The 15,567-nt window shown below is 42.2% G+C and overlaps 1 protein-coding gene across 1 annotated transcript; it reads right to left on the reverse strand. All coding sequences in view use genetic code 11, as the record gives it.

Annotated features, from left to right (window-relative positions):
- Positions 1 to 204: 204 nt before the first annotated feature.
- On the reverse strand, positions 205 to 7,204 carry EGR_01216 (Runt-related transcription factor; the record flags this gene model as incomplete). Its single annotated transcript, XM_024490465.1, has 4 exons — positions 205 to 338; positions 1,394 to 1,543; positions 2,712 to 2,825; positions 6,895 to 7,204. 4 exons carry the CDS (start codon positions 7,202 to 7,204, stop codon positions 205 to 207), a joined length of 708 nt encoding a protein of 235 aa, XP_024355284.1.
- Between the last annotated feature and the right edge of the window lie 8,363 nt (positions 7,205 to 15,567).

Below are 15,567 nucleotides of genomic sequence, written 5' to 3' on the forward strand. Positions count from 1 at the left end.
CAGGACCCCAAAAAACTTCGATTTTTCATTCTCCCCTCCATCAACCCTCCTCCAGCGTCTTGATTCCCATGAACACATGTTCTCGTGTCATCATGATTTCGGTGCCACCACTACCACCACCGTTTAATCCAGTCTAACACGGTGCTTACCGTTGATTGGTGGATCTGTGAGCGTATGAGCGCGTCCGAAATGGCAGGAAGGAGATTAGTTTGCCTGGACCGCTTGATAAAGTGGTGGTTTGATGGAAGGTGGAACAGGCGGAAACGCGTAGACAACCAACTTGATGCCCACCAACACATGCTCCAGCCTCTTTCCCGTCTTTCCCCGTTTAATTCGGACTGGAAAAGGTTTAATCCATTTGATATAGACACACACACACACACACGCGGGAAATCTTAACAAACGAGCCTGTGATTTATTGGTGGTTTAAAGGCACTACTGGCAGCAGTTATTAATGCCTATCATTAGAGCAAAGACGTGCCACATGGCGCTAGCAGAGTTACTGTATTCGTGTTTTACGAATTCAGAAGCCTGACCTCATATCTTATCTCACCTGTTCAATGCATATTTTCGGGACGAATCAGGAATGCGCGGCCTCTTTAAGACTTCCGTCAATTGTTCACACACGCAATAGCTCGTGTACATAATTCAGATGTTGCTCCCTGCGACAACGGTGGGATAGGGATAAGTGAGGTGGGAGCGAGGAGAATGGTTTTTGTGGCTCTTCAACTACAACTGGTGCCTTTGGGGTGCTGGGGTGGGAGCACATGCGAATCGCTTGCGTGTACACAGACTGCAACTGACAATGTAATTTAGATTTTTACACATGCAAACCTCCTTCTTTCAGTTCATTCGCTCTTCTTTCATCCGTCTGTGACAGGGAAAGAGTAACTCAACCCTCGACTTTTCTAATTAATTCTTATCCTCTCTCCAGTTTGATACAATGAGAAAATGGGAAATTTCTGTGCTAGTTCAAATCGGAGTACTGTCGCATTTGGACTACTGCCAATCCAAAACTCCCCACATCCACTAACATTGGGTTTAACACAGAGACTGCCTGCAGGATTTGGTAGGCGGAAGCTTCGAAGTATAATGGTCTTTCAAATCGGCGCATACTTGTAGCAGGTAATCTTGTTGTTTTTAAAATCGTGACTAGTTAAAGATTGGAAAGAGGTTTGACTCCTAAATGAACATTTTTGTTTGTATTTGGATGCGGTTAGTTAAGGCATCCGTCCTGGTTTGAGGAAGAGATAGGAGAAAAGAGCGGATGGCACCAGCACCCGGCACTAACTTTCCCAGTCGGTGGAAAATCAGTGGCTTGGCCTCGTTTATTGCGCTCTGTACAGAGTCCTCAATGAATGGTTGTGTTTACATTATCCGCGTGCCCCCATACCGCGGCAACAGTCACGCTTTAGCCGCAAAGAAAATGTCACCGCAACTGTAGTGGCAGCAGCAGAAGCAGCAGCCATGTCGTGCCGTTTAATGGTGTCATGCGTTATGTGCATCTCCATCAGCAGCACCAGCCATTTTCTTCTCTCCCAACCTCCAGGAAATGGGTAAACATTTATGAATTAGAAAACTACGGCCTGCGAGTTTGCGTGTGTGTGTGTGCCTGTGATTAGTGTTGCATAAACACCTCCTGGCATTTGGGGCTAAGAGCTTGGTTTGGTTTATAATTTGCGGTGTATTGGGGAGAAGGCGATGCCTCACTCAGTGTCTTTGTGTTCCCACGCGTTAAAACCCATTTTGTTGAATTGACGTGAATAAAGCTGATACAAGGAGGTAGTATCCATTACCCTCACCCTCTATCACCCGTCCATTATTTCTCCATTGTGGAAACATTGGTCATGTATTCGGCTATATTCCCCTGTAGCAGCACAGTTCAAAGCCTGTGGAAGAAGCACTGACATCAACCTTTTTAAAATGATTTTAGTTTAGTATGTCCAACACTATACTGTGCAGTACTAATGGCTTTATGCCATTGCAACAATGGAAGGTAGTGTCTGCCACAAGCGAACTTACATGGAATCGCTCCATCCCCGAGACCAATTAATTTTTCCAAAAATTTTAAATTACAGTATTAAAGAACACAAAGGACTGTGTAGGTAACTGGGAGAAGGCGTGCCTAAAATGGCAAAATGTACTACTCAGAAGTACGTCAGTGGCTCATGGGAAGATGTGTGCTATGTTTATATTAAATGCCTCTTGGTAATTTGTGCAACAGTCACTGCCACTGGTCCTGCCATTGTTGCCGCAAAGCTAATGTCACACCGCTGCGGTCGCCTGTGCCAGTCAGGTGTCACGTCCTCCGTAATAAAAGGTTACCTCTCTCCATCCCCCATTTCCATTCCCATTCCCCAATGCTTGCAAGTGATTAGCTGCATAAACACACATCTCCAGCCTGTGACATTTGGCGTGCTGTGGAGAGTAGCAATTATTGCAGCGCTTTGGAATCTACTGTTTTCTGTGGCAAGGCGTATTTGTGTGCACAGAGCAGTGGGTATCTGCGTGTGTGTAGGGAGGGGGTGGGTGTAAGAAACGGTTTCGTGTGACCACTGCTATCCGATACGCAGTCTCTTTAACGGTAACCCGAGCCAACCTCTTCTCCCCTTCCAAAACGCCAAAAATCAGTCGATCTAGTGCTGGCGCGTCTTTTAGTGGGTTTAACATAAGCCATCTGTGGGTCACGCACACACACACACCTAACTCACCATATTTGTTTCGTGGCACCCGTGGTCCGTCCACTGTGACTTTTATTGCGTGAGAGTAGGTGCCCACCTGAGGCGGATTCGTTTCCACAGTAATTGTCACGTTGAAGGACTTGCCTAAGATACGAAAAGAGTAAAGCACACAGTTTTTAAGACATAGGTTTGATTCAATTCCAACAGAGTTGCGGAGGTTCTGGTAGTGGCGCTCAAATAAAACAGGGAGATTTATTTTACACCTTGATTTTTAAATTTTTTAATCAACAGTAGGGACATGTCGTAAGAAAGTCTACTCCACCAGCCGTCACTCAAGCCAGCAGGCAACAATAGGAGGTGGAATGCGTGAAATAGTGCGTGATAGTAAAATTCTGATGGCATAAAAACTCAAAATCTTCACAGTGGTAAAAAATTCGGTTACCTACTGGAATGACATTTGAATGGTGCAAAAGTTCTAGTTGTGGACTTCCCGGTTACAGTGGGTTCCGACCCACCATTACACCAATTGTTCAACGATATGAAAATTCAAATAACGGAATATCTGTACCAGCCCATAATTTGTCACAAAATGTTAAAAGGAGCACATTTTTTGGTGGAATAGTGAATGTATTACAATTATTCACGAGCACATCGAATGAAACAGGTAGGATGTCTAAGGGCGGTTCAAAAGCTGTGCTAAATCCTTCTCCACTAAGGTTTTTCAGGTATAAGCTAAACACCGGAGGGTGTTTAAACGTTGCAAAGAGCAGTATTAATACAGTTCAAGTGCTTCCTAAAAATTAAAAAGTTACGTGTCTGCTACCAATTTAAACTACCAAAAATACAATTGTATTTTTGACCTAATTCGACTACTGGAAAAAGTAGAGATTGTAAGAAACAGGTTTGAACTTTCACTATCAGTCGTGCGAGTTCTTAGAAGTTTAGAAAGCCACAAAATAAGCACGGTGGTAATTAGTAGCCCCGTCTTCGTTGGAGATAGACAACCGTCAAAACAGGCACTTCATCCACTCACGTACACCATCTAACCAGTTTCTGCCCATGTACGATTTCTCAGAACTCCTCAGAACTTTTCATGCGCTTAGTGTTTCAACCTGACTACAAATGATCTATTTCATTCTATTACAGAGGAAGTCGCAATAGGTGCAGCTTCTCCGTTTACCAATCTACCTGAAATCTTTCCTTTTTCTTTTTCTTTCCATGGAAGAAGTTTTAGTCCGGAATTACTTAATTTTCTGTTTAATTTTAGAAATCAGCCGCTGAAGGTAAGCCTGCCTCTAAATAAAGATGCCAGTAAGGGAGGTGCAGTTTGAAAGCCAGGCCCGATATATACGCGCAGGCGTATTCATCCGTATGTTTGCATGACTCAGGCATACTTATCCGGACAGACCAGAGATTGGTATATGATGGCGTTGTTGTTGACATAAATTAGGCAGGTAGACTTTATAAATTGTCGTCCTCAACTCTAGTCCCTTATAAACAGACTATCTTATTCTATTACCTTTTCAGTTTAATAGAAAGTGAATAAATCGGACATCCCTACTTTTGTTCCTATTGTGGTTCATCCTTCTAATTCCGGTTATTTAGGATATTCAAACAATGCAGAACAATTCGAATGGCAATCAAAGCATTGACAGACAAAGGGCTCTAGCTCTTAACTCCAGCACATTTTGATAGCGGGTTGGTCTCTCACCAATCAGTTAATCGCGCGCAAACCGCAAACCATACACACAAAGGCACGCACGGACGTGCGCACACAAAACCGCAAACGGAAATCTACGCGTTTAACACGTGATTGGTCGCCCTAAAGCGCGCACACCTATTCCCACAAAAACCACAAACCGCAAAACACATCGCGGTGTTTATCGGAGGCAAAAGTGATTGGACATTCCCCTTTATTTTCATACCAATGGACAAAAAAGTGCTCGCGATCGGGTAGAGTATTAAGTGGGGGTACTTATAAAGTGCAGTAGTTAACCTAATGATTACTATAAAATAATATATGCACAAAAACTGGCAACTCAGCAGTATCAGTGGAGTTTTCTGGTTACTGACTTGGACCGATTGACAAACCGTCTAGGTTTTAATCTTAGACGGTGTTTTGTCACATGTTATGATTATGGCCTTTTTAAACGTTCGCGACATCCCGTGCTTCGTTTTTAAGCTTTACAAAGGTTTATTTAATTATGTGTCTTTATTTAGTAATTGTTGAGCTTTTAATGCACTGATAGGGCATAAATCTTAAAAGTCCCAAACTTATTTTAAGCCTGCAAAGAATTAAGTTTTAATCCTTTGATCTCTTGTTCAAGGCTTATGCGGTTAAAATAATACTATTTGAAAAGGTTTAAAATGCATCTTAAACTTTTGAGCAAAATATTTCTATTAAAAAATAAAATTTGTAAAAAGAAGCTAAGTGAAAACTAAGGATGTGCTTGAATCAGAATGTATCCATCCAAGCATTGGTGTGAATTGGGGGTATTACTATTCTTGGCTAAACACCAATGAGAACTAAGCATTTGAATATTTAAATATCAAACTTCATACTTTATAGGCGTCTCTCCAATTCAAAAGACTTAGGAAGCTTTCAGCCATTTTGAAGTCAAACAGTCTGGTTAATGTAAAGGGCTTGAATACAAAATATTATTTTATGTTGAGCGGAGTTCTTTCAGTGCTCACTTTTGAAGGCACCCATATCCAAAAAGTAAAACTGCAAATGACCCAAAAGGTGGCGTTAATGCCACTAGCTGATAGTCAGACTGTAGTCGTGCTGCGATTAAAGTTACTCCTGCGCCTACCCTCCAGCACAATAAACCTTATGCAGGCCTCATAGGTGGACATAAGCCAGGCCTCAGACAAGAAGTAAACGAGCGAGTATTTACCCAAGTACCCAGGTGTCACTGCACCCGCACTCAGACAATCGTACACACGCATGCACACACAACGGTGAGGGAAGGGGCTCTCCCGGGGTCAAAAAACAGGCATAATTACTGATTGTATCTCTCTCTCCCTTTGTCCATGTGTCTGTGGTTGCCAGGGCACACAGTTTGTATTTACTCACATGTGCGGACCCCTTCTGTCGCCTCCCCATTAGAAGGTGTTAGCAACAGGCGGGATCCCTAGACAATGCGGTACTCCCTAACGGGGAAAGGCTTTTACCACCTCAGTATCGAAGTTTTGACTTCCGGCTTAAACAGGTGGCTGACTTCAAGGGAGGGTGAGTGAGTGAGTCGAGTGCCAGTAACAGCGTCTGGTATTTGCCCATTAAGGATTTTAAATTCCAATATGATTGCGCACTACTCCTGTATGATGTGATTGAGAAATCTTTCTAAGGTAAGATAAAATTTCAAAAGCTCGTTATACGCATCGAATCTTCTACATGGCGAGCTATGGGTGTAGGTCCTCTTTTTATTCATTAATAGAGACAAATGAGATTAGGTGTGGACAAATTAGGTTTTCTAAGAGTGATTGGAAGTAGTATTGTTGCATGGTAGGGTCTCTTTATTCCGTTACTATAAATCGGCATGACTTCACTGCGGAATGCTGCTTGCGTAAAGACACTGACATCTGCCATTGTAAAATTGTCTTGAAAGCTTATAGTGATTTAGATGATCTTTTATTCAAATTAAAACTCTAGTCTTTTTAAGTATAAGAGAAGAACAAGGTGTATGGAAGTAATTTTAGGCATGTCATCTGTGCTAACCTGCCTGGAAATCCCTGGGCTTGATATTATAACCTGTTTCGTTACCATGTTTTAAGATAAATATAGTATGCTAATAAACACCTAAATTACACAGTAACTTCAAGGTGCTTAATGATCTGAATATATTCACAACAATTTTAAATCCACCCATCATCTACTTAAAATAGGCCGAAACTCTTAGGAAATGTTATCCAGAATTCACGCTTAGATTTGAATTTGCCACCGTCCGCTTCCAAACGGCTCTATAAACTTGAGTCAGGAGCACATCCCTATTCCGCCTACCTATTTATATATAGCCACTGTGACATTAGTATAAAACAACAGGCCAACTAGGCTATGAAATAAACTCATAGCTCAAATTAGCACAACTTTGCTTTTCAGAATGGCTGAAACACGTAACAGCTATTGGCATGATTCGTGTACAGATAAAAAGGACAAACAGGAAGAGTATTAAGATCAAGTATGTGTAAGCAAAATGGCATGTGACTAACTCACCCCTTCCACTGCGTCCTAGAAATCGCAGATCATTGAAACGGGCCTCCTGGTTTTGCATTACCGCGACTGCATTCTTGAGCTCTGCGAAGGGTCGCTCCTCATTACCCGCACTGAGCACAACCCTAGTACCATCGGGCACTGGGACGAGACTGACCACGCGAAAGGGAGTGGGTAGGGACTTATTGGAGCGCCAATGCTTAGGCAGACTGGAGCAGAGGAGGTGGGGGCTGCCTGTGACCACGAGGTCACCAGCGTGCTCATGCAGAGCTCTACGCAGGGTGTACTCCGCTGCGAGCATTATGTCTGACATGCTGTCGGTAGAATGCGAAACTGGTTGAGGTCTCGGCGTGCACACTGTTGTATATCCGTAGGTAGGTAGCTCGCTAACTCGCTAACTTGCTACCGCGTTCCCCGCAAGATGCGTGCGTGTGTATGTGTGTAGCGCGTATGTGCATGCATGTGGAGGGAGGAAGGAAGGAGGGGGGGAGAGGGGTGCATACTTGCATGTGGGTAGTGGTTTGCGCATCGTGTGTGCGTGCATAGGTGCGTACGTGCACTTGCTACTGGTTGGCCCACCGCACAGCCACTAACCAACCAATAAACACAGAAAGGTGCGTGTATGTGTGCGTACGTAGAGGAAATTATTGGTGTCAACGGTTTAGGTAGTTTAGAAAGAGAAAACAGGTAGGCGGTGAACCATTTGGCCAAATGGTAATCACGGAAATGTATTAAATTGAGCTTTTAACGTATAAGGTGCACAATTTGGGAAGGTTAATGGTGAACCATACTTTCCTAGGGGAGGATACAATATGAGTTTGCCTCGACACATCCCAAGTTCATCATCGTCCGCTTTGTTGGAACTCTTTTCCTGTATTATTTATTTATTGGACGAAATAAGATTAGCAAGAGACCGATTAAATCGGGAATAACTTGGGGAGTGATCAATTCTTAACCAAAATTTTTGGCAAAGCGCTTGCAAAATTACAAAACTATTGAGGTCATTTACAATTACTTCAACCTACCTAAAATAGAAAGCAACAATCTTAGCAAACTTAAGGTATCTCATATTGAGTTTTCACAATTTTTCTGATAAATCTTATGTTTGATAATATTGATACTTTCTTAATTGGTTAGAAAAACTTGTTGACCTTTATCAATCCTACCGTTTAAACACACCAAACGTCTATGTTATATCTGTAAGATATCTAAATGATTCAGCGTTTAATGTTAGACTTTTGTTTACCATCAGTTTCTGAGTGTTTCGTTGAGCCACCACGATGTGTGTAAACCTGATTGGGTCATATAAGTTTTACTTCGAGCAATTCGACGAATCGTTGTTTCGAACTAATTTCGGGCTTAATTAACCTTTTAATAGCTTCTCTCAAGGCGTTATTTTTGTGAGTGAAGTCCCCGCCTTAAGCAATTTTAGTTCCTTTGGATGAGGACGCGTACTTGCTTACTGTTTACTGTTTACGCACGTGGTCAACACACGACTGACCATAGACCAGCTCAAAACGGCTAAGGCACATATTTAACTAGTCGGCGAATTGAGTACACGAACGAGGGGAGGAGGGGAGCTATTCGTGCTCCCAGCATGTATCCACAGAGAGAGAAAAAACGAAGCTGCTGTGAGCGGTGGTGGTGGTGGTGGTGGTACACGTGTTGGAGCCAGGGCAAGCCAACTAACAACCAGCCAGCATGTTCACATTGGTCGCCTATGCGTGATAAGTGTAGGCAAGGCAATCTCCACATCTCCCTCTCTCCCCCAAAACACGCATCCACGCCTTTATCACACAGAGATGAGGCAGGTGAGCACATTTAGAATGACTTTTAGTATTACTATAAGCTCAGTGACCCTGACCATGATCTGAGCATACGACACTCTACGTGTTGCTCTTAAGCAAGTGCTCCTGGCGGGAGCGCTAGGGAAGCTAAGAATGCCTACTGTAGACCACTGTCCAGCATTCGGGATTACTCTTCGAATACACAGAGGTTAATTGCAACTTATTGGAGGGCTTCTTACAGTTGAAACAGATGAGTGACCACGAAGGACACCGGGAAATTAGCTAAAGCAAAAAAGGGCTAATGCATTACAAGGGCGCATTTGCCATGCGCTGGTGCATAAGTTTTTTTTGGGTTTTTTGAGGTTCAGTCCTCATGCGGATGGCTTAGTGCTCTCCTTATGTCATTTATGCTATTACACACCCAGCGTTTATAATTATAAACAACTTGACTTCTGCAGAGTGACACCAATAATCTAGACAGTCTTGTTGCAGTCTTTACATTATAGTTTTCTAGGCAGCGTTTTGGTCTAAGGGAAAATGACGGAGCTCTAAACATCGCCTATCAGACTGCAGTATGGTAAAATAATGCGTACTCTCAGAATATCACCGTGAACAAGTGTGCTCGACCACGTTTTGTGCACCTCAAATGTGTTAAATAAATAAAACTGCTCACTCACACTACTTCCGGAGTCGAAATTAGTGTTTGACTACGCGGGGAACTGTGTACTGTCAGCAGGGTTAGAAGCGGAAGTGAGGAATTCGCGGTTTCACCACTGCGGCTAAAGTAATTTCCTCTAAGTCAAATTTTTGTTAAGTTGAAAGTGTGAGTGAACTAGATGGTTTTTGCTTTACCTATTTTGCTACAAGCTCTCCTACTGTTTTCACCATTCGCTAGTCTGATGCGTTAGCCTTTAGTACCTCGGAGAAGAATTGTCTAATAGAGTCCCTTAATAACCATGAATTAAACTAGATTCGGGCCGTAAACAAATTTTTTTTAAATTAGTACCTTATACTCAGTCAATTTTTGTTGCCAATTGATGTGGTTGCTTATCATAAACTCATGAGAACATACGTCACCTATCTATGACTTTGGTTGAGAGGGTAGTATTCAACTTAACAGATAATAAAGTATAAATGGCTGTTTACTCTTTCTTTTTAAGGATTAAGATTAACAAAGATTACATTCTACTCTCAGCCTTGTAGCTTTACCAAGTACCAATTCCCACTCGAATTTCATCCCTATGGATTTTAAAATGCACATTTTTATGTATGGGATACGCACATCTCCAAAGACCCTCAAACTGATCAAAAATGCACGTTTTTAAAATACTTAGACAATAAAATGCCAAGCTAACAATCTCCAACAAACAAAACAGGCAGTCAATGACAGAAGCCGCCATATGAGTGGCTATTGGGTGTCCCTGGCCATCCTATCGACACCGATTGCGTGGCTAATTGAGCAAGTACACATGAATTTGTTTTCCAGTTAGCAATAATTTTAACATACAGATACACTCCACACTTAACCTCCAATAGCATTTTCTGTAAATATTTGAGCAATGGACTCTCTACTGTCTCAGAGTTGTAGTTGACAAGGCATTAAAATGAAACCTATGAGCAGTTAGCTACCAATATGAATAAAAATTTATCAACTATGACTTTTTAGGCACAAATTAAAATTGAATTATTTTTAACTTAGCTAGCTTAGGAGTGCTTAAAATAATTGGTGATATAGTCCCGAAAATGGTCAATATTATTATTTGTAAATAAATGGAGTGGGCTTTAGCTGGATCGCTTAACAAGAATACTGCGCTACTCTGCTGATAAAGGATAAAAAGAAACTAGCAAACTGTTTGAAAAAAGAGAACGACTCCAAAGCTGCTAAGATAGACAAAGGATTCGAATAAAATGTAGCTAAAGTCGATTAAATTCACGGACTCTGATAGGGAGGAATTCTCGATTCTTATAATACATGTACAGAGAGATAGAGAGAGCTCCCCTAGCGCAAGAGGAATAGTAAGCTGTGCGCGAGATTAATAGTATGTATCCCACTTCAGCAACAGCTGGTACAAGTACGTTGTTCTCTCGCTAGTTCGTTTGTTCGTTCGGTCTGTCATTTGTGTGCGTTTAGTTCTCAGACCGGAAATTAGGCACTCTCTCCCTGCCCAAACGGAAGTAGCGATAGTTAGCTGGGATGCTGCGGTGTAAACACCATCAACACTACCACCACCGGCACTAAGACCAACACCACTACCACCCATTCTGCCTTCCTACAGCGCTTTCGAGTTCCCCATTCGGAGGAAGCGGAGCGAATGTGTAAATAAACCGATGTCTATTAGGACGTCTTCCGCAATTTTTTGCAAGTAGGAAGTCCGGCATAGGCAAATCTCACATCTATCCGCCGAGCTGGTGTAATTTTTTATACGATAATAAATTATCAACTTACTTTTAACTCTAACACCATGCAGCCGTTATTATTAATCATAAGACAATGGGACTGTGATTATTTAGTTAAGGGACAAATATTTATGGAAAGGTTATAAAGCAATAACATTACTGATCATGGTATAATATTATACCAAGGCAAGAAAAAACATACTTCGAATAGGTCAGCTTTAGAGGGAATCCAGACGTGGTATCCTTCGTGCGAAATGGTACGTGGTTACTCCAATACGAATTACAGTTATTGAGCCAATTGCCATAAAAATACCTAATTATATGGTTTAGAGACCAAATTTACTTTTAGGTTAAATGCAAATCCCTTATGGGTACCGTTTCAAAAGCCTCTAATTCGTGAGAAAACTAGTATTCGAAGTACTCATATTGTCGCTCCAATTTCTAACAAGAGGATTGAGGTCATCACAACCTTACAGCCTTCCTGTGGAGCACAGCTTGAGTTAGGTCACCTTCGGAAGAGATGTCTGGTAGTTCTTGCCCTCTTCTCCTAGCCAGAATACGCAATTTCCTGCATACCTACAAAAAGCTATCCATAATTGGGTGATAACCATTTCTAGTACATGACCTGGCTATGAGATAAAAGCCTCTGTGAAAGGTTAATAAAGGCTGGCAACCACGAGGTCGAAACGGTCTCGTCTGTTGGACACCTCTAAACGGGACACACATTACTCGCAATCAGCAATCCCACATGCATGTTTCGTTGCCCATGCACTTGACAAGTGGTTCCGAGTGTGTCTGACTACGATCGCTAAACTTAAATGTAAGCTTTGCATGATGGATTAATTCCCTGCGAAAGTTTTGAGTTACGAGTTTCAAAAAGGTGTAGATAAACCAGTTACTTAGTGCCATCAGCCTATTATGACGTCACGTGAGAAGGGACTATCGTCTTGTACAATGAACAATGCGAGAAGGCACAAAGATTGTGGACAGTTGATACCACCTGCCCAATGCATGCTCACTAAATTATTTTCTCTCCACCCAACTCCTCCCTCCTCCCCCACCACCTTTCCCACGAGGGCACTCCTCCTCGCTCCAGCCCACTTCACTCCGTGCTAAGTGTCCGCACCACCACCACTTTTTTGTTGCACGAATGTCATAAATGGGATTCCATAAAATGTGTTACACAGGGTCCTCCATCCCACCAGGTGTTTGTGTGTGTGTGTGCATGGATGAAGTGAAGGTTGGGCGGGGCACACACGTGGACACACATGGACAAGTTAATGACCACCTGATCTTGTAATTTTATTGACACCTGGGTCAAGATCGGACGCCCATCATCGGTGGGGGATAACTGTGCTAGCGGTGCTGGTAGTAGCAGCATCAGTACCATCAGCAGCACCGGCAGCGGCAGCAGAATTAACACCTCCCCTCTCTCCTTGCCCTATCCCTCAGCCACCCACAGCGATTTTCCGGGTGGTCCGCGCGTCGTGTTTGTGTTGTTTATCCCCTCGGTTCAGAAAGTAGTTTTCGGGTTACGGTCAATTTGATCCTTCCAAAATTTTGCCTTGGTAAACATAACCATAGTAAATCCAGACATGATTGTTGTCTGCTGAAAACGGGGTTAGACATTTGGTCTAATTGGTTAATTGATACTTGAATATAATTCTAAGGATAATTTTGTGACACAAATATCTCCATGCTCGTTTCTAGGTGTCATCAGCAGGTCTTTGCCAAAATTCGAAGCCTAAGCCAGTTAGACTTCGACCTGCATAGTTTCGTGGACAACTGATTGTGCACGCCGTGAAAGCACAGGATAGACTTGTACGTTTGTGATGGATTAAAGTTTATGAAGACTTTATCAAATTCCACGTGGTCTCTACCGATTAGAGGGGACTAGGAATCCAAACCAATCGCCCAAACGGAAGCAATTGCTTGTTAAGCAATCAATCAGCGTTTCTGTGAGGTCCACTAAGGAGTTGAGGAATTAAGAGGGCTTTCAACTACCACCCTACTATTCAGTCATCGAGACCAGTTAAATCTAGACCTCCCACATTGTTAGTGACATCAACGAGAGTTTTCTGCGCACTTTTAATTAGCTTAGCGATGATACCCAACGATTACCGCCAATCCCCCTACATCTACTGCCAGGTCAGCCTGTTCCCAAATACTGTGTTTTTTACCAACGATACCCTCTAGATAAAGCAAGCTGGTATCACTACCGTCATTTTGGTTGGTGAATGCAGTCACATGCGTGGTACTAGAGGGATTCATTTGAGAGGAGAGATGGAGAGCTGTCACTCAGTACCAAATGATTAGCATTTACATGTGAGAATGCATTCATAAATGAAACACCAACTGTGTTTATGGGGTCCCACGATCACCAGTGCTGCAAACCACATAGTGAGAAGCAGACTCACTTTAAAGTATGTTTTCCTTCATTATATTCTTGGTTCATTTAATCATGATGTACCGTTAAAAGTGATTTGAATAACTACCCACTACTAACTAGAGAAATTGGAAGCTAGGTCAGCTTGGTACAGTGTTAAAAAGTGCCTCGACAAAGGTGCCTGATAAGTTTCTTCTGAACGGTAAAGGGAGTTTCTAGAAATCTAGTAATTAAACATGCGTGGCTGTCTTTCAAGGAATAGGGCGTTATTGTTCCTCTTACAGTAGGATAATGCAATGTTACGACCCGCTGTCACTTTAGCCCCATTTCGCACCAGTGGCGCAAAGATGAGGGGAAAGGGTTTCGATACACCAGTGTCCCCTCTGCACCGCTACGCGGTTGCTTGCTTGTGTTTTCAAGCCTATGAAAAGTGAAAGGTGGTGGGATACGAATTCTCAACGCGCCTTCTTCATCCTCATGAGAATGCACAGTTGTGTGGGAGTTAACCATCTCTTTTGTGCTCCTACTCCTTATCGTGGACAAGGCTATCAAGATAACCAAAACGCGCATGGAATAAAAATCTTCTCTAAGCACGTTAAACGCATTCCCGCTCTTCACCTACAGTACCCGTTGCCTACATGTGTCACATGTATGTGACCCCCCAATCCACCTGAGCCCATACGTCACACGTATTTGGGACATACGGTTAAATAAAATGGTTTTAACCCAATAAAAATTAAGAAAGGGCAAAATAATTAGTATCACATCAAAAAAATAAAAACTTTGGGCTGTGGCGCTTGAGCTTTAAGCCAAAATATAAGCAAGAAAAGCAATAAGAAGTATGCAGTGTTTTCGCACAACTGGCAATTGATAAATGGATGATAATTGCGATGAAAAGTAACCCTTAAGTTCTAATTGGATTCAAATTAATCTTCAACATATTTTTACACAAATTTTATTGTCTGAGTTCGAATATGGTAGGCAAATAAATGCCTTGTGATCAAACTACATACTGCTTTTTCTGACGGTAGGTCCGTTCATGATTTATAAGCAGAGAATTGTAAAAAAGGGGGAAAAATAAATTGTAAGGAAATTGCTATTCAATCAACTCTACATTTACTAGTGTACCAAGTCAATTGAATTAATCTTTGGCGTCGGAATTTGTCTGATCCGGAATTCAACATACGTCTTGAGGGCACCTTGTGGAGCCTCATAGACAAAAAAGCTGACTGGTATTTGTCTGTCTTTCCAAACCAGGTGACATTTTATATGTTCATGACGTCTGATCGGAATAGTTTGTTTACTCTAAACCTCTCATTTGAGTTATTTTTCCGGTTTTTCGGTGACAGTAATGTCATGCAATGACTGTAAAAGTTGGACGCTTTGGTTCTAGGACAGTAGTTACGCAGAACACCTTCATTAATAAATGAGAAATCGGACGAGTGTATTTCCTAAACCCTGTGGGGATGTAAATAGATGCTGCATTTATGTATGATGCTTGTTGTAGTTCTAAAACTACAGCCTTTAACGCCCCTATTGATACTCCTCTTAACCAGACCTGTATTCTTTGTCACTAGCAAATAAGCAGGATCACCGTTAAAACCGGAAATGCCTCGGAGATGTAGAGTTTGCAAAACTTGCCGTATAGATGATGTTGGTGTCTTCTGTGTTGCATACTGGTTAATTCTGCGGCCCTACCGAACTGCTCAAGCGGGTCGCCTACTTACGTCCTTTGACTTCGTGCATGAAATCAAACACTAGCTCGTTTTCTAAGTCCACATCGTGAATAAATTCATTTATCAGTAATAATGGTCTAAATCGTCCAAAAGTGAGACCTCTTATCACGAAAAGAGAAGCTATTATTTTGTCTAATGATAAAGTGAGAAAGCAGCTTTTACCCACCCTTTGCTCTCAACCATCACCTTTGTGGTTGACTTGTGTTTTAAGACATCACACGGTGCTCTGTGTTTAAGCAGTAGCCCATCCGTCAATCACTCCACAGACGCTCCATATAATTTTCACCCTAAAAACTCTTCAAAGAGAGCACGATTGTTGTGTAGGGGAGAGGGCAGAGTGGAGAAGGATAAGGAGGTGCAATAGAAGGAG

The sequence above is a fragment of the Echinococcus granulosus genome (genome assembly GCF_000524195.1).
Source record: "Echinococcus granulosus chromosome Unknown EG_S00004, whole genome shotgun sequence".
NCBI lineage: Eukaryota > Metazoa > Platyhelminthes > Cestoda > Cyclophyllidea > Taeniidae > Echinococcus > Echinococcus granulosus.